A 14,910-nucleotide genomic window follows, 5' to 3' on the forward strand; every position below is an offset into this window, starting at 1 on the left:
TGTTATGCTGCACATGCTTAACATATTTATTATATGTACGATTTCAGTTTCAAGTTCAATTATACAATAGGATATAAAATTATATTTGTATTCTTGAAATAACTTGATTTACAGTGAAATAAGAAAAACCGGAATTGACAAAAATAAACTTATGATTCATGTAAAAACACCCAACCGAATGTCATTGTCACCGTTGCGGTTACTTAGCAACGGAAATTGTTGATTAAAAATTTATGTTATTTTTGGAGAATAATGTTCAATGTGTTATTCCAGGGATAAAATAAGTATACATGTGTAATCTAATTCTACAGCAGGAATAATGGCACAGAGTTCTGTATTAATTTCACAGGAAAATATGTCTAACGAAAATAGTATTTCCACAAAAGAGTTTTTGAGTTTTGAGAAAACTTGCGAGGCCTATAAAGATAGCGACGAGGAAATTAAGATGATATTTAGTGAAATCACCAAATTGTCTGCCGCTAATAATAAAGATAATGTAATTTCTGAAGATGTAGAAGATGTGGAGTTGATTTTAAGGAGAGCTGAAGATTTGGCTCAAGAAACTGAACTGTTGCTAAAGAGCAGCCCAGTGGCAGCTAAAACTGAACGGACCCTGCCAAATGGAGTAGATTCTGGGACTATCCCTCTGATTAAAGTCACAAAACCTGTGGAGAACATTCAGGAAAAACCCATAACTGTTGCTAAGGTAAGTTTAAATGGATGTTGCTGAATTATTGATTTACTGTGGCATTTAGAATACGTTGGGGTTTTACCAGAATTGTACAGGTAAAGATATATATGTGTTACTTGATGCCTATTATTTTTAATGTAATTCAAGATCTTTACTGACTGACTACTCTATCTAGGAGCTCTAGGATTTAAGTTAGCTGTATCACAGGTCCTTGTGAAAGTTTTCATCCAGGGAAGTACTGCTTCCTTACCTTATTTCTGCTGCCAAGCAGTAATGCTCACATTACTACATTCTGGTTTGAAAGGGTGCTGGTGAAATTACAGGCATATGGGACTTGTCAACCATGTCTCAGGGTGACTGGCCCAGTGGCAGTGCCCCTAAGATCTTTTCGATGTAAGCTCTGACTGGCTCCACAACTGTCATGGATAGACATGTTGCTTATCACCAAATGCACGCCTTGTTTGTCCCATTACTTAGTATCATAAAAAAATACTTAAAATATTTCTTTTCTAAATATGAATTTGCACATCATGACGCTTCTTCATACATTACCAACAAGATTGGCTACTGTAGTCATTTAAGTGCACAAGAATGCGTTAACAATGTGGCTTTCATTTGAAACAATAGCAGTTGCTGCAGCCAAAATCGGCTGGGATGATATTATTATTAAAAGCATTTAATTAACTTAATTAAAAGTTTTAATGAATACAAAACAGAAAACAATAAATTAAGAAAACTTGTTTTTTAATGAATAAAATAAAACATGAAATGATAAGTTCAAATAAATATCTTGTTCTGTATTCTATTTACGACTACACATTAAATAACTTATACTACTTTCAAACACAACAACACTTTCTTTTATGTTTTATGTACTTGCTTAGCCAGTACTCTAAGTCCAGCTAAATTTTCCCTTGCAACAGGTTCAATGTACGTAGTGGGTAAAACAAAACCAAATCTTCCAGTATCACTAAGTTCTATAGTGTATGTATATTTAATGCCTTGTGATTTAGCCCAATCATCAGACCCTCCTGCTGCCGGGTAGAGGAGACCACTTGATGATCCTACACTGTATTCTGAGCCACCGGTTTGTTGGATAGTCTGAAATCAACACAAAGATAGTATTAATATGTTTAAATTGATGGCAATTCGTAATCCTGTAGGATCAGCATGATAGGGCGCGAATTGTGCGACTTAAAGCGCGAGATGCTGCTATTCTCGCGTACAGTATCTCGCGTTCTATGTCGCTCTTGCGCAAGTCGCGTCTTGTCGTGCTAGCCCTGCAGAGCGGGATACAATTTTTTTGGTCCTGTGCTATTTTGAAATTTACTTTCATTGCCAAAATTTAATTGTTGCCTAATATTCCAAAAACATAGCAACCTACGCAATAACAATGAATCATAGAAATGAGCACAGTTGAATCAGATTTATAGGCTAGCACAATTTGCCTCACTATTTTTTATGAATACTACGTGATATATGACTGTACTTTTTCAAAGAATTTTTCTACACAATGTCGCTGTCATTATGTTATTAACTTATTCTAAGAATAGAAAAAGCTTTATTGAGATGACTCAATAGAGCCAAGACATGAGAACATGTGAAACTTGATATCTCTTTGTTCAATCAGTAATATTGAATGGGAAAGTATATATGTACTCGACTACATAAATTGTCTATGATAATATTTTTCATTGTAATTTAATGGGCTTTCATTACTTAATCATTACTTATTGATCTCGGTTTTGCAGAGAAATTTATAGTACTAAAACATAATATCAATATTGAATTATTACAAAGAGTTGACAAAAAATTAATTCAAGAGTATTAAGGACCATCTACCATTGAATCCAAATACATTCTAAGGCCTTTTACTCTTACCTGTGCTACGTTTTTACCGACACTGTCGAGATCCTGGTAATCTGGCGGCACCGCGTTGTCGTAGCCCCAGGGGTACAATATGTACTGCCCGTAGCTGTGATATGTTAGATACGCCGTGAAATTCGCTCCGCTTGATTTTATGAAATCCTGATGAGAGAAGTGTTAACGGAAAAAGAAATTAGCAATGTTATTTGATGGACGTCAAACACTTGGTGTTTAATGATACTAGAAGGTAGAGACGAGATTACCAAAATTGTTCTTTATTGTATTATTATTTCTGTCAAGAGCACATTAATTTATACATTGGCATGTTTTTATAGCAGGCGTATTCATAGAGTTGAATTTAAATCTTTATCAAGACAGAAGCTACAAAGAATTAACAATTAAAATTCGATCCAACAATAATCAATATTTCAATCAATTTTACTAGTTGCACTTAATGCGTCATATCTTAAACACAATGACATGTTTCAGTTATGTCTTCTATTTGCGATATCGCATTATAAATACATAACCAGATGTAGTACTTATTCGTGATAGTATTTAGATAACATATAGACTACTTACAGATAAAGCTTTAGATTCTGGTTCCGAGAAGGCTCTGCTGCCTCTATAGATCTCACTGCAAGGATTATTCGATGCTCCTTTGCCGCCCCATCGATAGCTATAAGAATTATTTAAATTTAGTGTCTTCCATCTAATTGTTTCTTTTTTTTATGTATACCTATCTGGAGAGAAGATCGGTTTTTATCTTTATCACTAAGCTAAACACGCGATTTGATATTTTGTTACTTAATTAATTTTATTTTACGACGACTACCTTTTCATTTTTCAATTAAAAAAGACCGTTCTTTCTTCAGCTGCTTACCCGAAATTCCTATTTAGATCAGTGCCCAGACACGCCCTACCAGGAATACCAGGTCTCCTGTTCTTCCTCCAGAGACGATCCACATTGTGCGTGTATTCGTAGCCATCGGGATTCACTACCGGCAGGAAATACCTGAGAAACATTATTGGACCAAAAAGGGTTCAAGACATCGTAGTTGTTGGGATGCATTATAAGTGTATTAGCAAAGTTTTAGGTTACCGGATACGAACCAGTCAATATTCTTAACATCATCGGATTCAACGTCAAAGTTTTCAGCGAATTGGTTGATGAAAAACGTAACAGTCGCTGGGCTGATCCATTCCCTGGCGTGAAAACCTCCGTCGATGAAAACAGCTTTGTTCGTCGGCTTCCCATCAGATATGCGTAGTACCTAACAATAAAACAGTTTAATTGTTCTATGTGTTTTACCTTGACATGAGGGGAATTACGATCGTGATGATGAATTTTAATTCTATGTGAGATCGATACGTATATTCTTTTGTCATTACTCATTGCAAGGTCATGGCCACCTGACACGTTAATTACTAAAGACTGCAGACTCGACCCTATTTCTCGGACTAACATGAGACCTTAATTAGCTCACCTTCAGATCGCGCTTCTCGAATGATTTTCCAATCGTCTTAACACTGACAATTGAAGGATATGTTTTGGCCAAATAGTCCATGAACCCGTGGATATCTATTAGCCTGTGGTATTGTTTCCATGTCATTCGGTGCCCTGAAATTTATTAAAAATCAGATGCATCGAACTACGCGAAATGTCGTCGTTTAGGACCTCGTGTTCAATCACCACATCCGGTGAGATGACGCAGTTCCGTGTTGTTAGTTACGTACAGACAAATCAATTGCTATCCTTATGTTTCTTGCAGCGAGTTAGAGACAAAAAGAAACTATTTACAATCATTGTCACACTATTTAACGATGTTAAAATACAACGAGAATTTTAACTACACAGAAAATTAGGAATCAAGGCACACCTGCCCAAACGAGAAAATTAGAACACGCATTAATGTGCATAGTTGATCAGTCTGTGTGCCAAATTTCAACAACGAACCCCAATTTGCCATTGGCCAATACTCCATGGGCAGGTCGAGTGAATTGTATCCCATGTACGCGCCTACTAAACCTAGTCGGCGTTTCACGGCCCTGTAACGCCAAAAATGGTAAACTCTCGCTGCAACAGAATTACATGAACTCTTGGAAAATGGCATATGGCAATGGTATGACATTCTACTTTATTAAAAACTTACCTCGTCGGTCTTGCAACTCTAACTCGTTTTGATCGAGGGGAGGATTTTCCTCATTGATCCTTTGTTGCAAGTCGTCGATGACAACGTCAAAATAAATGTTTTCTCTTTTGAAGACGCGCGTTACATTTTGCAGTGCGTTTGGTTTGACAAGGACATCGATAGAGGATTGACTGCCTCCCCAGGTTGAAAGTACTGAAAAGTGTGAGCGTTAATTGTTTTTTTTTAAGTAACAATTTGTAATTAACATTATGATAGAGTCCTTACAATTTCTTCGGTGTAGTCTGGAAATAATGACACGGATGTTGGTTTTATTCGTAGCAACTTTCCAAACTTGTGCACCAGTGTAGTCAACTTTTTCTACGTCATTCTTGGTAAGGTCAGCTGCTTTAAGGATGATGTCTGAAAGTTCAGTAGGTACTTCTTCGCCTAATATGTCATCAATAACGTCTTTCTCCGTAGGTGTTGCTTCGACAACTTTGTCTGTTGTGTTTTGGTCAGCCCATGGCTGTTTAACAGAGTTACGTTTAGGCCAATCTGAAACATTATTAATTTATTAGAGCTAGTTGTGTGTGTGCACGTTAATAGCTTTGATTACAACTTGTTATTTGTAATTAGATAGTCATTACCAGGCTGTAGATTTTTGCTATTACACTGGTCGTGACCTATTACAATTATGCTTGAGATAAGTATGTAATGAATTCGGCACATTATGCATACATTTACATGCGTTTTCGTATTACGTTTAATACAACAGGCCTAAGGGAATGCACGCTCCAGCAAACGTCTATAATAAACGTGTTTTATATGGGGCATCGACACAGCACGCTTTATGCTTAAGCCTGTTGGTTAAGTGAGTACCTGGTTGCGGTCATTATTATGATAATTTTGTTGATAGTATCTATTTATTGTTTCAAATCTTTTTGTTTTTAACGTCAATGTGTAATTACTAATTCTATAATTCACTTACCACATTAATGTTTACTCATAACAATGTTGAAATTTAATAATAATAAATAAATATTAGACAATATCACATACGTTGCTGTGATCCCAAAGTAAGTAGCTAAAGCATTTGTGTTATGGAAATCGGAAACAACGATGGTACCACAAACACCCAGACCCGAGACAATATAGAAAAGTTACTTTTCTACACTGACCCGGCCGGGAATCGAACCCATGACCTCAGAGGTGGCGACACCATGAAAACCGGTATAGTATATAGTAATTTTACTAAATATCTATACTTTTTATTCGTTCAACATTGAAATAAGTTTTTAATTTCACGAAATACTTGTCAAGATTCCAAGCGAAAGTTATCGAATTTGAAAATTGATTTAGACGCATTCAATGAGCTATTAGAACAATAGGTAATAAATTGATTTCGACATCAGTCGAGAGAGAACGTCGAAAGCATTGATAATGCAAAGTGACGCTGTTAAGAATGCGTGGCGCGACTCCTGTGACATGTTTAATGACTTTCTCTGGGCACTGGCTTCGCTGCCTTCATTTCCATTCGTCTGCGCATAGATCTCGGCTAACGGTGTAATTGTATCAAATGTGCCAGCAGCAATATTCAAAGGGTTTCCATTTTCAAATTTGAATTATTTTGATATGTCTCGTAGTATTTTTTGTGCTGTCGTGTACAGTACAAACGGGCGTAAGTAATAATTCCGAAATATGATGTTCTATATTGTGACGTAAATAATTAATTGTCGTTTAAATTGTAAGTCACTATCATTAATGTTCTAAATGACGATATGACGCTTTTTTGTTTCGGAATAAATCGTTCCAGTTTGGGTTCCACAGCTCCACAAAGTTGTTAATTTATCTCACGTACAAGGATACTTTATACGATTCTTCGGCCGGAATTAAGATTTTTCCGCCGCATTTGTTTCCGGTGGCTATTGTTTATTTTATACATACGTGTTTTAAAAAAGTAGCCGTGCACTTGGGAAACCCTGTATCGCGGGTGTCATTGACGCACATAGACAACCACAAATTACACCCAAACTAACTTGTGTACAATAAACAACATATTATCTAGAGGAACGTCTGAGGATATTGTGTTTTTTTTTACACAAATTACTTTTAATTAAACTTAAAAATATTATTTTGTTAACACTACATACCTATGTAATTACAAAATCGTAATTAATTAAAAAACAAATGTAAGTTTCCTTTATGTAAAATTACTGATTGATGAATGTGAAATTGGCGATAATAAAGAAAATGAAAACAAAAATATTGCTTGCCTGCTCCTGGCTCCTTTTCCTTAATAAGCGGTGAGCTAGTCACAATATATACAGCTACGAGCAAGAACACGATCGTCTCGGACCACGACCCCATGGCTACTGCGACTAGGCCGGACCACCGTACCAGCCTCGATGCGCGTGCGCACCCATCTCCCCCTTTTTAAAGCTGCAGTCGAAGCGATAAAGCCTTATCCTTAGTGCTTTGTGGAAAATCTTGAGGTGTATTCATAATGATAGAGTTTTATTACTATTTTCTTGGCTATAGTGTTAGGAGGCCTTTTTAAAATTTTTATTGCGTAGAGCAATTAAGAAAAGTTAAATTCGGCATACAACGTTATCAGTTTGTTTTCCGACTGGCTGTTCAATTTATATTGAATGGAATTGCCATTGAAATGTAAAACACGTTTGTGTTTATATATTTTTTTACAAAGTGAATATAATCCTCAATCCAGCTGTGCGCCTCTGTGTCTAGCAGTGGTATATTCATAGGTTAATGATGAAAATAATTACTTAAGCTTTTACATATGTTGTTCGCACGTTCGCATGACGGATCTTCTTTGCTCTGGTGGCGATATTCGAACAAAAGTGTATAGCGTGATGAGCTGTTCACTGTACTTTTAACTCTTGTTACTTATCCCGTTCATGGACAGTAACAGCCAGAGATGGGCAAGTGCTCAGGTCTTAACCCGGCGCTTTGTTAATTGCCGGTTTTAAATCGGGTGTAATGCCCAAAATCGAGGTTTGCCCTCGCCTTTCCCTGTAGGGAAATAATATTTGTTGTAAATCGAGTTTCGTAGAAGATCCAATCTGCTTTTGTATTGAAATGGTTCGCTTGAAAATCGCGTTGAAATAAATCGATACAAAAAAATCGTTAGATCGCACATAACCTTGAATCGACTTTCGTGAAAAGCGAATCGTAATGTGCACGGATTGCAAAATAGGTATTGTGAGGTATTGCCTCTTTCATCTAAATAAGATTTTTTACATCGAAATTTGTAATTATGGAATCATACCAAATATCGAATTCCCCGTTTCTGGCCATGATTTTGGGCAGAAATGGATTAACTTAAAGCTTTGGGAAATAACCGTTCAAAACTCGGGTGGGTTATATAATCCATTGTCCATTTCTGGTAACAGCGTTTACAGTAAAATTAAATATTGGAATATTGTAGTACGGGGTAGCCCGTTTCGCTATATGGATCTCAAAAAAACAACTTTACCGTGCGATTTCTAAGTGCTTTCTGTGCACTTACCGCCTACTGCTTTTCCATAGAAATAAGAAACAGAACATCTTCTACATCCAGTCAAATAAAATAATGACGATTGTCTTTGTCACGCATGAAAACTCACACACACGCATGTACGCACTCGCGAACACACACACCCACACAAACAAACCACACGCGCATTAAAACCCCTTTACGAATTTTAACACATTCTTGTAACAAATTAATAATACTATGTTTTTAATTTTTGTTACAATAATCGAGCGCTGAACTTTCTTTTATCCAACTTGTCCGTATAAAATAACTTTGATTGTATCTCTGTAACACTGGAAGGTTGCTGGCCCTTAAAGCACTAGTTTTCTTAGTTTAAGTGCCAGCTTTCATATGTTCTGATATTGGCTGTATTTTTTGTTAAATACAATGATTTACATACATTAAACATTTTGTACTCAATCAATATAAAGCAGTACGGTAAGAAAAGCACTGACATCTTTGTGTGCGGTACTTTTTAAGTTTTTTTCACACGCACTCATAACCCCGTACTAGGGAAACCCTGTTATCACGGGTGCCATGGACACGTACGTACATAGACAACCACAAATTACACAAACTCACGAGAGAAATAAATGTAGGCCATTCAAATATTCGAATCGAACCCAGGACCTCTGCGCGGCAGTCCAGCATGGTAACCGTTCGACCACTGATGCTGTTATATAAGTATACGTACTGTCGGTGAAAGGTTATTTGTGGATTATGTTTTGGTATTAATCATTCTATCCATTTAAGTAGTTACTTCGTGTGAATTTTTCACACAAAACCCTTTATTAGAAATACTAATTTCGTGACAAAATTGAAGACGTCCAACACTTTTTGGCGGAATGCATCAAGAACGAAGACCAGCTACAATTATTGGTGATTACATTCAAATTGAATCTTATCAAAATATACGAAAATGTTGTATGACATGGTAAATCGTCATTAGTTGACTATTAATAAATTCTAATAAAAAGTTGTACATTTTACTGTAAATTGTGAAACAATTTTGACTGCCTCAGTGGCCGAATGGTTACCATGCTGGTCTGCTACGCAGAGGTCCTGGGCTCGATTCCCGGGCCGGGAGAAACATATGTATGGCCTACATTTAATTCTCTCGCGAGTTTGGGTGTAATTTGTGGTGTTCTATGTGTGTATCCGTGGCACCTGAGACACAGGGTTTCAGTTTAGTGCGGGGCTATGAGTGTGTACGTTATTTATTTTAGAATATGTTTATGATAGGACTGGCATAGGAAATCAAACTATTAGGCTGCCTTTCCACCAGAAGCAGCGTGCGAGGAATAGGATTACTTCATTTTCCTAGCCTCGCTTAGCGCAGCTTCGGTGGTAGCGGAGCTAAGTATTTGTACATACAAAATAGCGACAAATGTGTGCGAGGAATGTGTGCAAGGGATGCGGGCGAGGAATGTGTGCAAAACGGTGTAGGAAACTAGAGCTACTGAAAGTATGACACTAACTGACACTGACATATCGCCATCGCTCACCCCACCACACCGCACCCCGCCCGCGTATAGCTAAAAAGAGTTCGTAACGCATCCTCGCACAGCTTTGGTGGGAAATATCACACCGTTTCACAGCGCCACTACATATCTTCGCACAGCCTCGCTACCTCGCACATCTCTGGTGGAAAGGCAGCCTTAAATCTGGAAAAGTAGTTTCATTTCCTATGTGTAACAATCGCGAAAACCTAAGGACTGGCATGTTCTCTGGAGCAAGCGTCATGAAATTAAATAAAGATTTAAAAAAATAAAAATTTGAGTAGTATTAGTTTCTTATAGCAATATACTTTCTTATACTCGTTTATACATATTTTTAGACATCACACAAAAACACCGGTGTGACGTTCTGGTCAATCAACTAACCTGGCGCCAACTTGATTATAAGCATTTATTTGAGAACCAGAATGACAACCTTTTTACATCGCCGTGACCGGTCATTGCCACCAATTGCAGTTATAATTGCAGTTATTTAACGCCGATGACAAATACAAACTAAACTCGTTTTTAATGTTTTTGCTTGTTATATTTCACTTAGCTGCTACGTAGAGTCCGTTGAGAAGTAACGTGCACGCCTTATTTGAATAAACGGACTTATTCAATGGTTGCCTATACTTCTTTTATATTGAATGCGCATGTATTCAAGAATGTAAATATAGATTGTTGATAAATGAGAGACGATTAACTTGAATGGACCAGAAAGAACATTTGTCAATTGTTGCTCGAACTGGCTTGAAGTGAACATAGTAAGTTTAAGATAAAAGAAATATTGGTACTAATTAATTTATTTCAGACAAATCAGTCGCCAAAACACAAACAGGAAAACGAGACGCGTCGTAAACCAAAAACAAGACCTTTCTCTGCTGGCGTTATCGATTCAAAGAAAAAAGAGGCCGCCAAAGCACCAAAAGTTCATACGAATTCACCAAAGAAATCTGTTTGCAAACACGATGGATTGATAGAAGAGTTAAAGGATACAAAGGAAAGAATAAAAAGCATTGAACTTTTGAATGTGCAATTCACTGATGACAATAAAGCACTACGTAAAAAGTTGGATCACGTAACTGAGCTTAAACATGTCGCTGATTTAAAGTTGGCTGAATGCGAAAAGTTCATCAGTCGAATGGGAAAACAATATGAAAGCAAAAATGTCGAGTTGAAAACTGTAAAAGAGAATGAAAGTAAATTGTTGGCCGAATTGACAAAAGAAAGGAATGAAAGGAAGAATCTGACTGTTAGACATGAAAAGGATGCTGCTGTTATTCAAGATCTGCAAAGGCAAGTGAAGGAGATGGAGATGATATTGAAGAGGAAACATCCAGATTCTGTGTCAGCATTGATAGGTAAGAGTTCAATACGTAACGAATAAACTTCCAATTCAATTCATATACTTTCATGATAGTAGTTAAGTCCGTCTAATCCAGGAGTTAAGCTGTTAGAAACTTCTTAAATCATAAAATGTTATTTTTACCAGTGGCAGCAAAGTCGTCAACAGTGGAAGATAATAAGAAAAAACTACTGGAAGATCGACTCATACGATTGGAGCAAGAATTGAAAGATAAAGAAGACCATTTCCAAAGCGTCATGCTAACGTTACAGGAGAAATTCGGCGACATGAAACACAAATACGAGAACCATATTATTGACGTTGAACGTCAACTGATGGAGGAACGCAAGATTAATACCGACCTAAAGGATAAAATAAATAAAGTAGACCTTGTTGATACTGCTGTTCAAACTGCTCCTTTTCCTCTTCGCAATATTTCTACTCAAACCGTCTTTAAAACTGATAGAGCTTCATCGGCCATTGCTCGTCTACCTCGAAACTCTGCATTGCTCTTGAACAAGTTGAGAGAGGACAGTTATTTAGTAGCTACAATAAAAGGTTTGCAGGCAGAGCTAACGGTGAAACAACGGACTATTGCGAAAATCAATAGAGAAACTGAGGAACTTAAGAAAAACTTGAGGAATTTGCAGAAGGAAAAAGAAGGTAAGTTTATGTTCGTGTAATCATAAGATCAGAGTAACCGATTCCAAAAAAATGTGACCATAATTTTTGTTTTAGTGCTGTTAAACTTGAATCCCCAGAAGAAAACGGGTTGTAAGCAATCTAAGTCTGCTGAGAACATTATTGCCAGGATGAACACAGAAATGGAGGCAGAACTGGCGGAGTCTCGGAGGGAAAGAGAAACTTTTAGGCTAGAGAGAAACAGCCTGCTGGACTCGCTCAAAAGGACAAATGAAGACTTTATTATGTTGAAGAAAAAGAGAATTCAGGATGTAAGTATCTTTAATTAAAGTTTTTTGGGCGATTCGTTAGTTACACTACACCACGATATTGGTTACAAATGAGTTACAGACGTTTACTTGACTTTCGGACTGATCTTTATTTGGTTTTAACGACTTCTTTGCCGTAGCGCCACATGTGAGAAATCTATGAAAGTATTTTCTTCACTCAATTAGGTACCTACAGCTACCAGAGGTTGACAGAGATGCCGCCTTATAAATTGAGTTTATTTAGACTTCCTAGCTACCTACATTAAACCACGATGTTGGGTACAAATGAGCTACAGACGTTTACTTGACTTTCGATGGGGACTTTTTTGGCGTAGTGCCATCTGTGAGAAATCTATGAAAGTATTTTCTTCACTCAACCAGGTACCCTTACAGCTAGCTACCAGAGGTTAAATAGAGATGTCGCTTTATAAATTGTAACATTGATTGTAATGAATAGAGGATGAAAAAAAAACAGTCTAAGCGATGTTTTACAGCCACGATAATCATAATTTGTTGGTGAAATTACTCTACTAGTTTGGTATAATTATTAATACAAGGATCGAACACAAAGCGACTGTGAACTGACAATCGGTACTATATCAATTTTAACAACTTTATAGGTGAAGAAAAAATTGTTTGCGTCATTTATATAGCATCTGATTTATTAAATAAAAATACGTAATTTTAAAATATTGAAAAACTACTACGTAAGTACGTACGTACGTACGTACGTAGTACTAGGTAAATATTTACACTACGTTTTTTTTTTAATAAACCAGATGGCATATAAATGATGCAAATTTTTTTCTGTTGGCAAAACTGAGATAGTACCTGTTGCCAGTTCACAGTCGAAAGAAAAATTACTTCGATTTGACCGGACTCGAACCTGCGTCTGTGTCGTACCAGGGCGACCGCTCTACCAACTGAGCTACGGAGTCAAATATTGTTCGTAAATAAATTATAGTTGTATTTTCTTCCAGCTTCACACTCTTCAGCTGGCTCACGAAAAAGAGTTAATGCAGATGAACATGCAATTGTACCCACTTCAGGAAGAAATCAAGTTGCTGAATAGAACTGTGGAGATTCTTCAGGAACGTATTAGGGCAGCTGACGACAAACTCCTGAGATACCAGGCTGGCATAAGAGATATGGATATGTTAGGAGGAGGAGACAACTTCAGCTCGAAGACCAGTCTTAATAAAAGAGATGCACGTTAATATTTTGTTATTTATTTGTGCATTGTTTGTTTGTGCGACGGTTTTATGTGAACACTAGCTTTTAGAAGCATACAATGCAGTGTTTCTTTTAAATATAAGCACAAGGTTGATAAAAATACAATGTATTGGAGAATATAATGCTAAATTGTGTTGTAATCGGGACCACGTTTAGTTTAAGACTTACAAGTGTTCTTAAACGTAAGTGCCTTGAGTGGTATAACTGTTTGCGTATTATAATTTATAATCGCGGTTGTCAATTGTCTGTTATGAATATTGATATTGATGCCTACTCGAATTTTGTACACATTCCGAACGGTTCCTATATTGTAAGAGAAATTCTAGTCAAATATTTTCGTGAGTGTTTTTTCTCGAGTATGTAATAATACCGAACAGAATCAGGTCTTGGAGTGCCTTTCAGTCGTTATAATTGAATGCAATAAATTGAAGTTATTTGTGTACAACGGGTTTTATTTTCCCTATCACTACAGCATCTAGATACGATTACATCAATCTTAACACTTAGATTAAAATAGTGCAAAGTTCATAGCCACGTTAGCGCTCTATACTTCTTTTTTGTAGCATTAAACAGAAGGAAATTTTAGGTATTTTATCAGGCGCCATTCCATTCTGCTATTTCGTAAGCAAAGCAATTTAATAAATACCGTGAAAAGATATCCTCAAACATATTCACAAAATTTATGCATAGGAAATTAAATTATTTTTCCAGATTTAAATCTCGTATATTTGATTTTTCAAACAAACCGACGTTTCGGGCCCTTTACAGGTTCCATGGTCACGTATGACTTTTGTTTTCATTGAAAATTTATGTAGTTATTGCGGTTCTTTTACTCGTAGTATGCACTAAATATTAAATGAAATCTTTCTATCTTGCACTTTAAAGAACTTAAAGAAACGGAGTTACAAATATTAAACGTAAAAAAATACTTATCGTGTCTTGCTCACAATACATTTACTATAAACAAGTTACATTCCCGATCCGTTTTTTTTCTAAATCCCTACGTATTCTTATCATAAGAAAAGATTTCGTTGTTGTTAAATAAAGTTAAATACTGTCTTCTAGAAATGTTTATGATCACTGCTTCGATGTTTACGTTTTTTCTAATTCTAAAAAAAAACGAAATACAGCTTGATGTGTAATGCTCTGGATTGTACCGAAGCCCATGACCTAGAGAAACTGTCGTTACTACCTTACTAGAAAGGGCTATTAATATTGATTTCTCTCGTTTACAACTAAGCGTTATAGTTTTAAAACCAGTTTTCTATTATTACTACTCGTATAACGTAGTAATTAAAGAGATACCGTTGAACAATAAAATAAATTTTTATCTTGAAACGATTAATTCGTTAATTGTTCAGGTATACGGATAGAAAATTTAATTGCTAGTTTGACAGCTTTTCGTTTTTATCCGCTTATTAACGTACCAGGTGTCTTTTGAAGAAGGTAGGCAATGAGTAAACGTGGAAATACCTCCGGTGTACTTGATGCAGTAAGCAAAAAGCGAGACGCCTAAAAGTACACACTCGTACACTCTAATGCTCTCTCACACACACGCACACGCACCCGCGCGCACACACACACACACACACACACTCACATTCATGCGCGCACGCACACGCAAGCACACGTACGCACGCGCACACAAATAAAGAGAGCGGC

The 14,910-nt window shown here is 36.6% G+C and overlaps 2 protein-coding genes across 2 annotated transcripts; one reads left to right on the top strand and one right to left on the bottom strand.

Annotated features, from left to right (window-relative positions):
* Positions 1-319: 319 nt before the first annotated feature.
* On the top strand, positions 320-13,631 carry LOC113231202 (centrosomal protein of 162 kDa). Its single transcript, XM_026465393.1, has 5 exons — positions 320-706; positions 10,532-11,081; positions 11,213-11,728; positions 11,804-12,018; positions 12,996-13,631. Exons 1-5 carry the CDS (start codon positions 320-322, stop codon positions 13,230-13,232), a joined length of 1,905 nt encoding a protein of 634 aa, XP_026321178.1. The 3' UTR covers positions 13,233-13,631.
* Positions 1,474-7,113, bottom strand: LOC113231203 (carboxypeptidase B-like). Its single transcript, XM_026465394.1, has 9 exons — positions 6,963-7,113; positions 4,975-5,244; positions 4,711-4,902; positions 4,045-4,178; positions 3,671-3,831; positions 3,441-3,572; positions 3,140-3,236; positions 2,573-2,719; positions 1,474-1,792 (listed from the first exon to the last, which is right to left on the bottom strand). Exons 1-9 carry the CDS (start codon positions 7,054-7,056, stop codon positions 1,553-1,555), a joined length of 1,467 nt encoding a protein of 488 aa, XP_026321179.1. The 5' UTR covers positions 7,057-7,113; the 3' UTR covers positions 1,474-1,552.
* Positions 13,632-14,910: the final 1,279 nt, after the last annotated feature.

This window comes from Hyposmocoma kahamanoa, unplaced genomic scaffold, assembly GCF_003589595.1.
Source record: "Hyposmocoma kahamanoa isolate Upper Pololo Valley unplaced genomic scaffold, ASM358959v1 65, whole genome shotgun sequence".
In the NCBI taxonomy this organism is placed as follows: Eukaryota; Metazoa; Arthropoda; class Insecta; order Lepidoptera; family Cosmopterigidae; genus Hyposmocoma; species Hyposmocoma kahamanoa.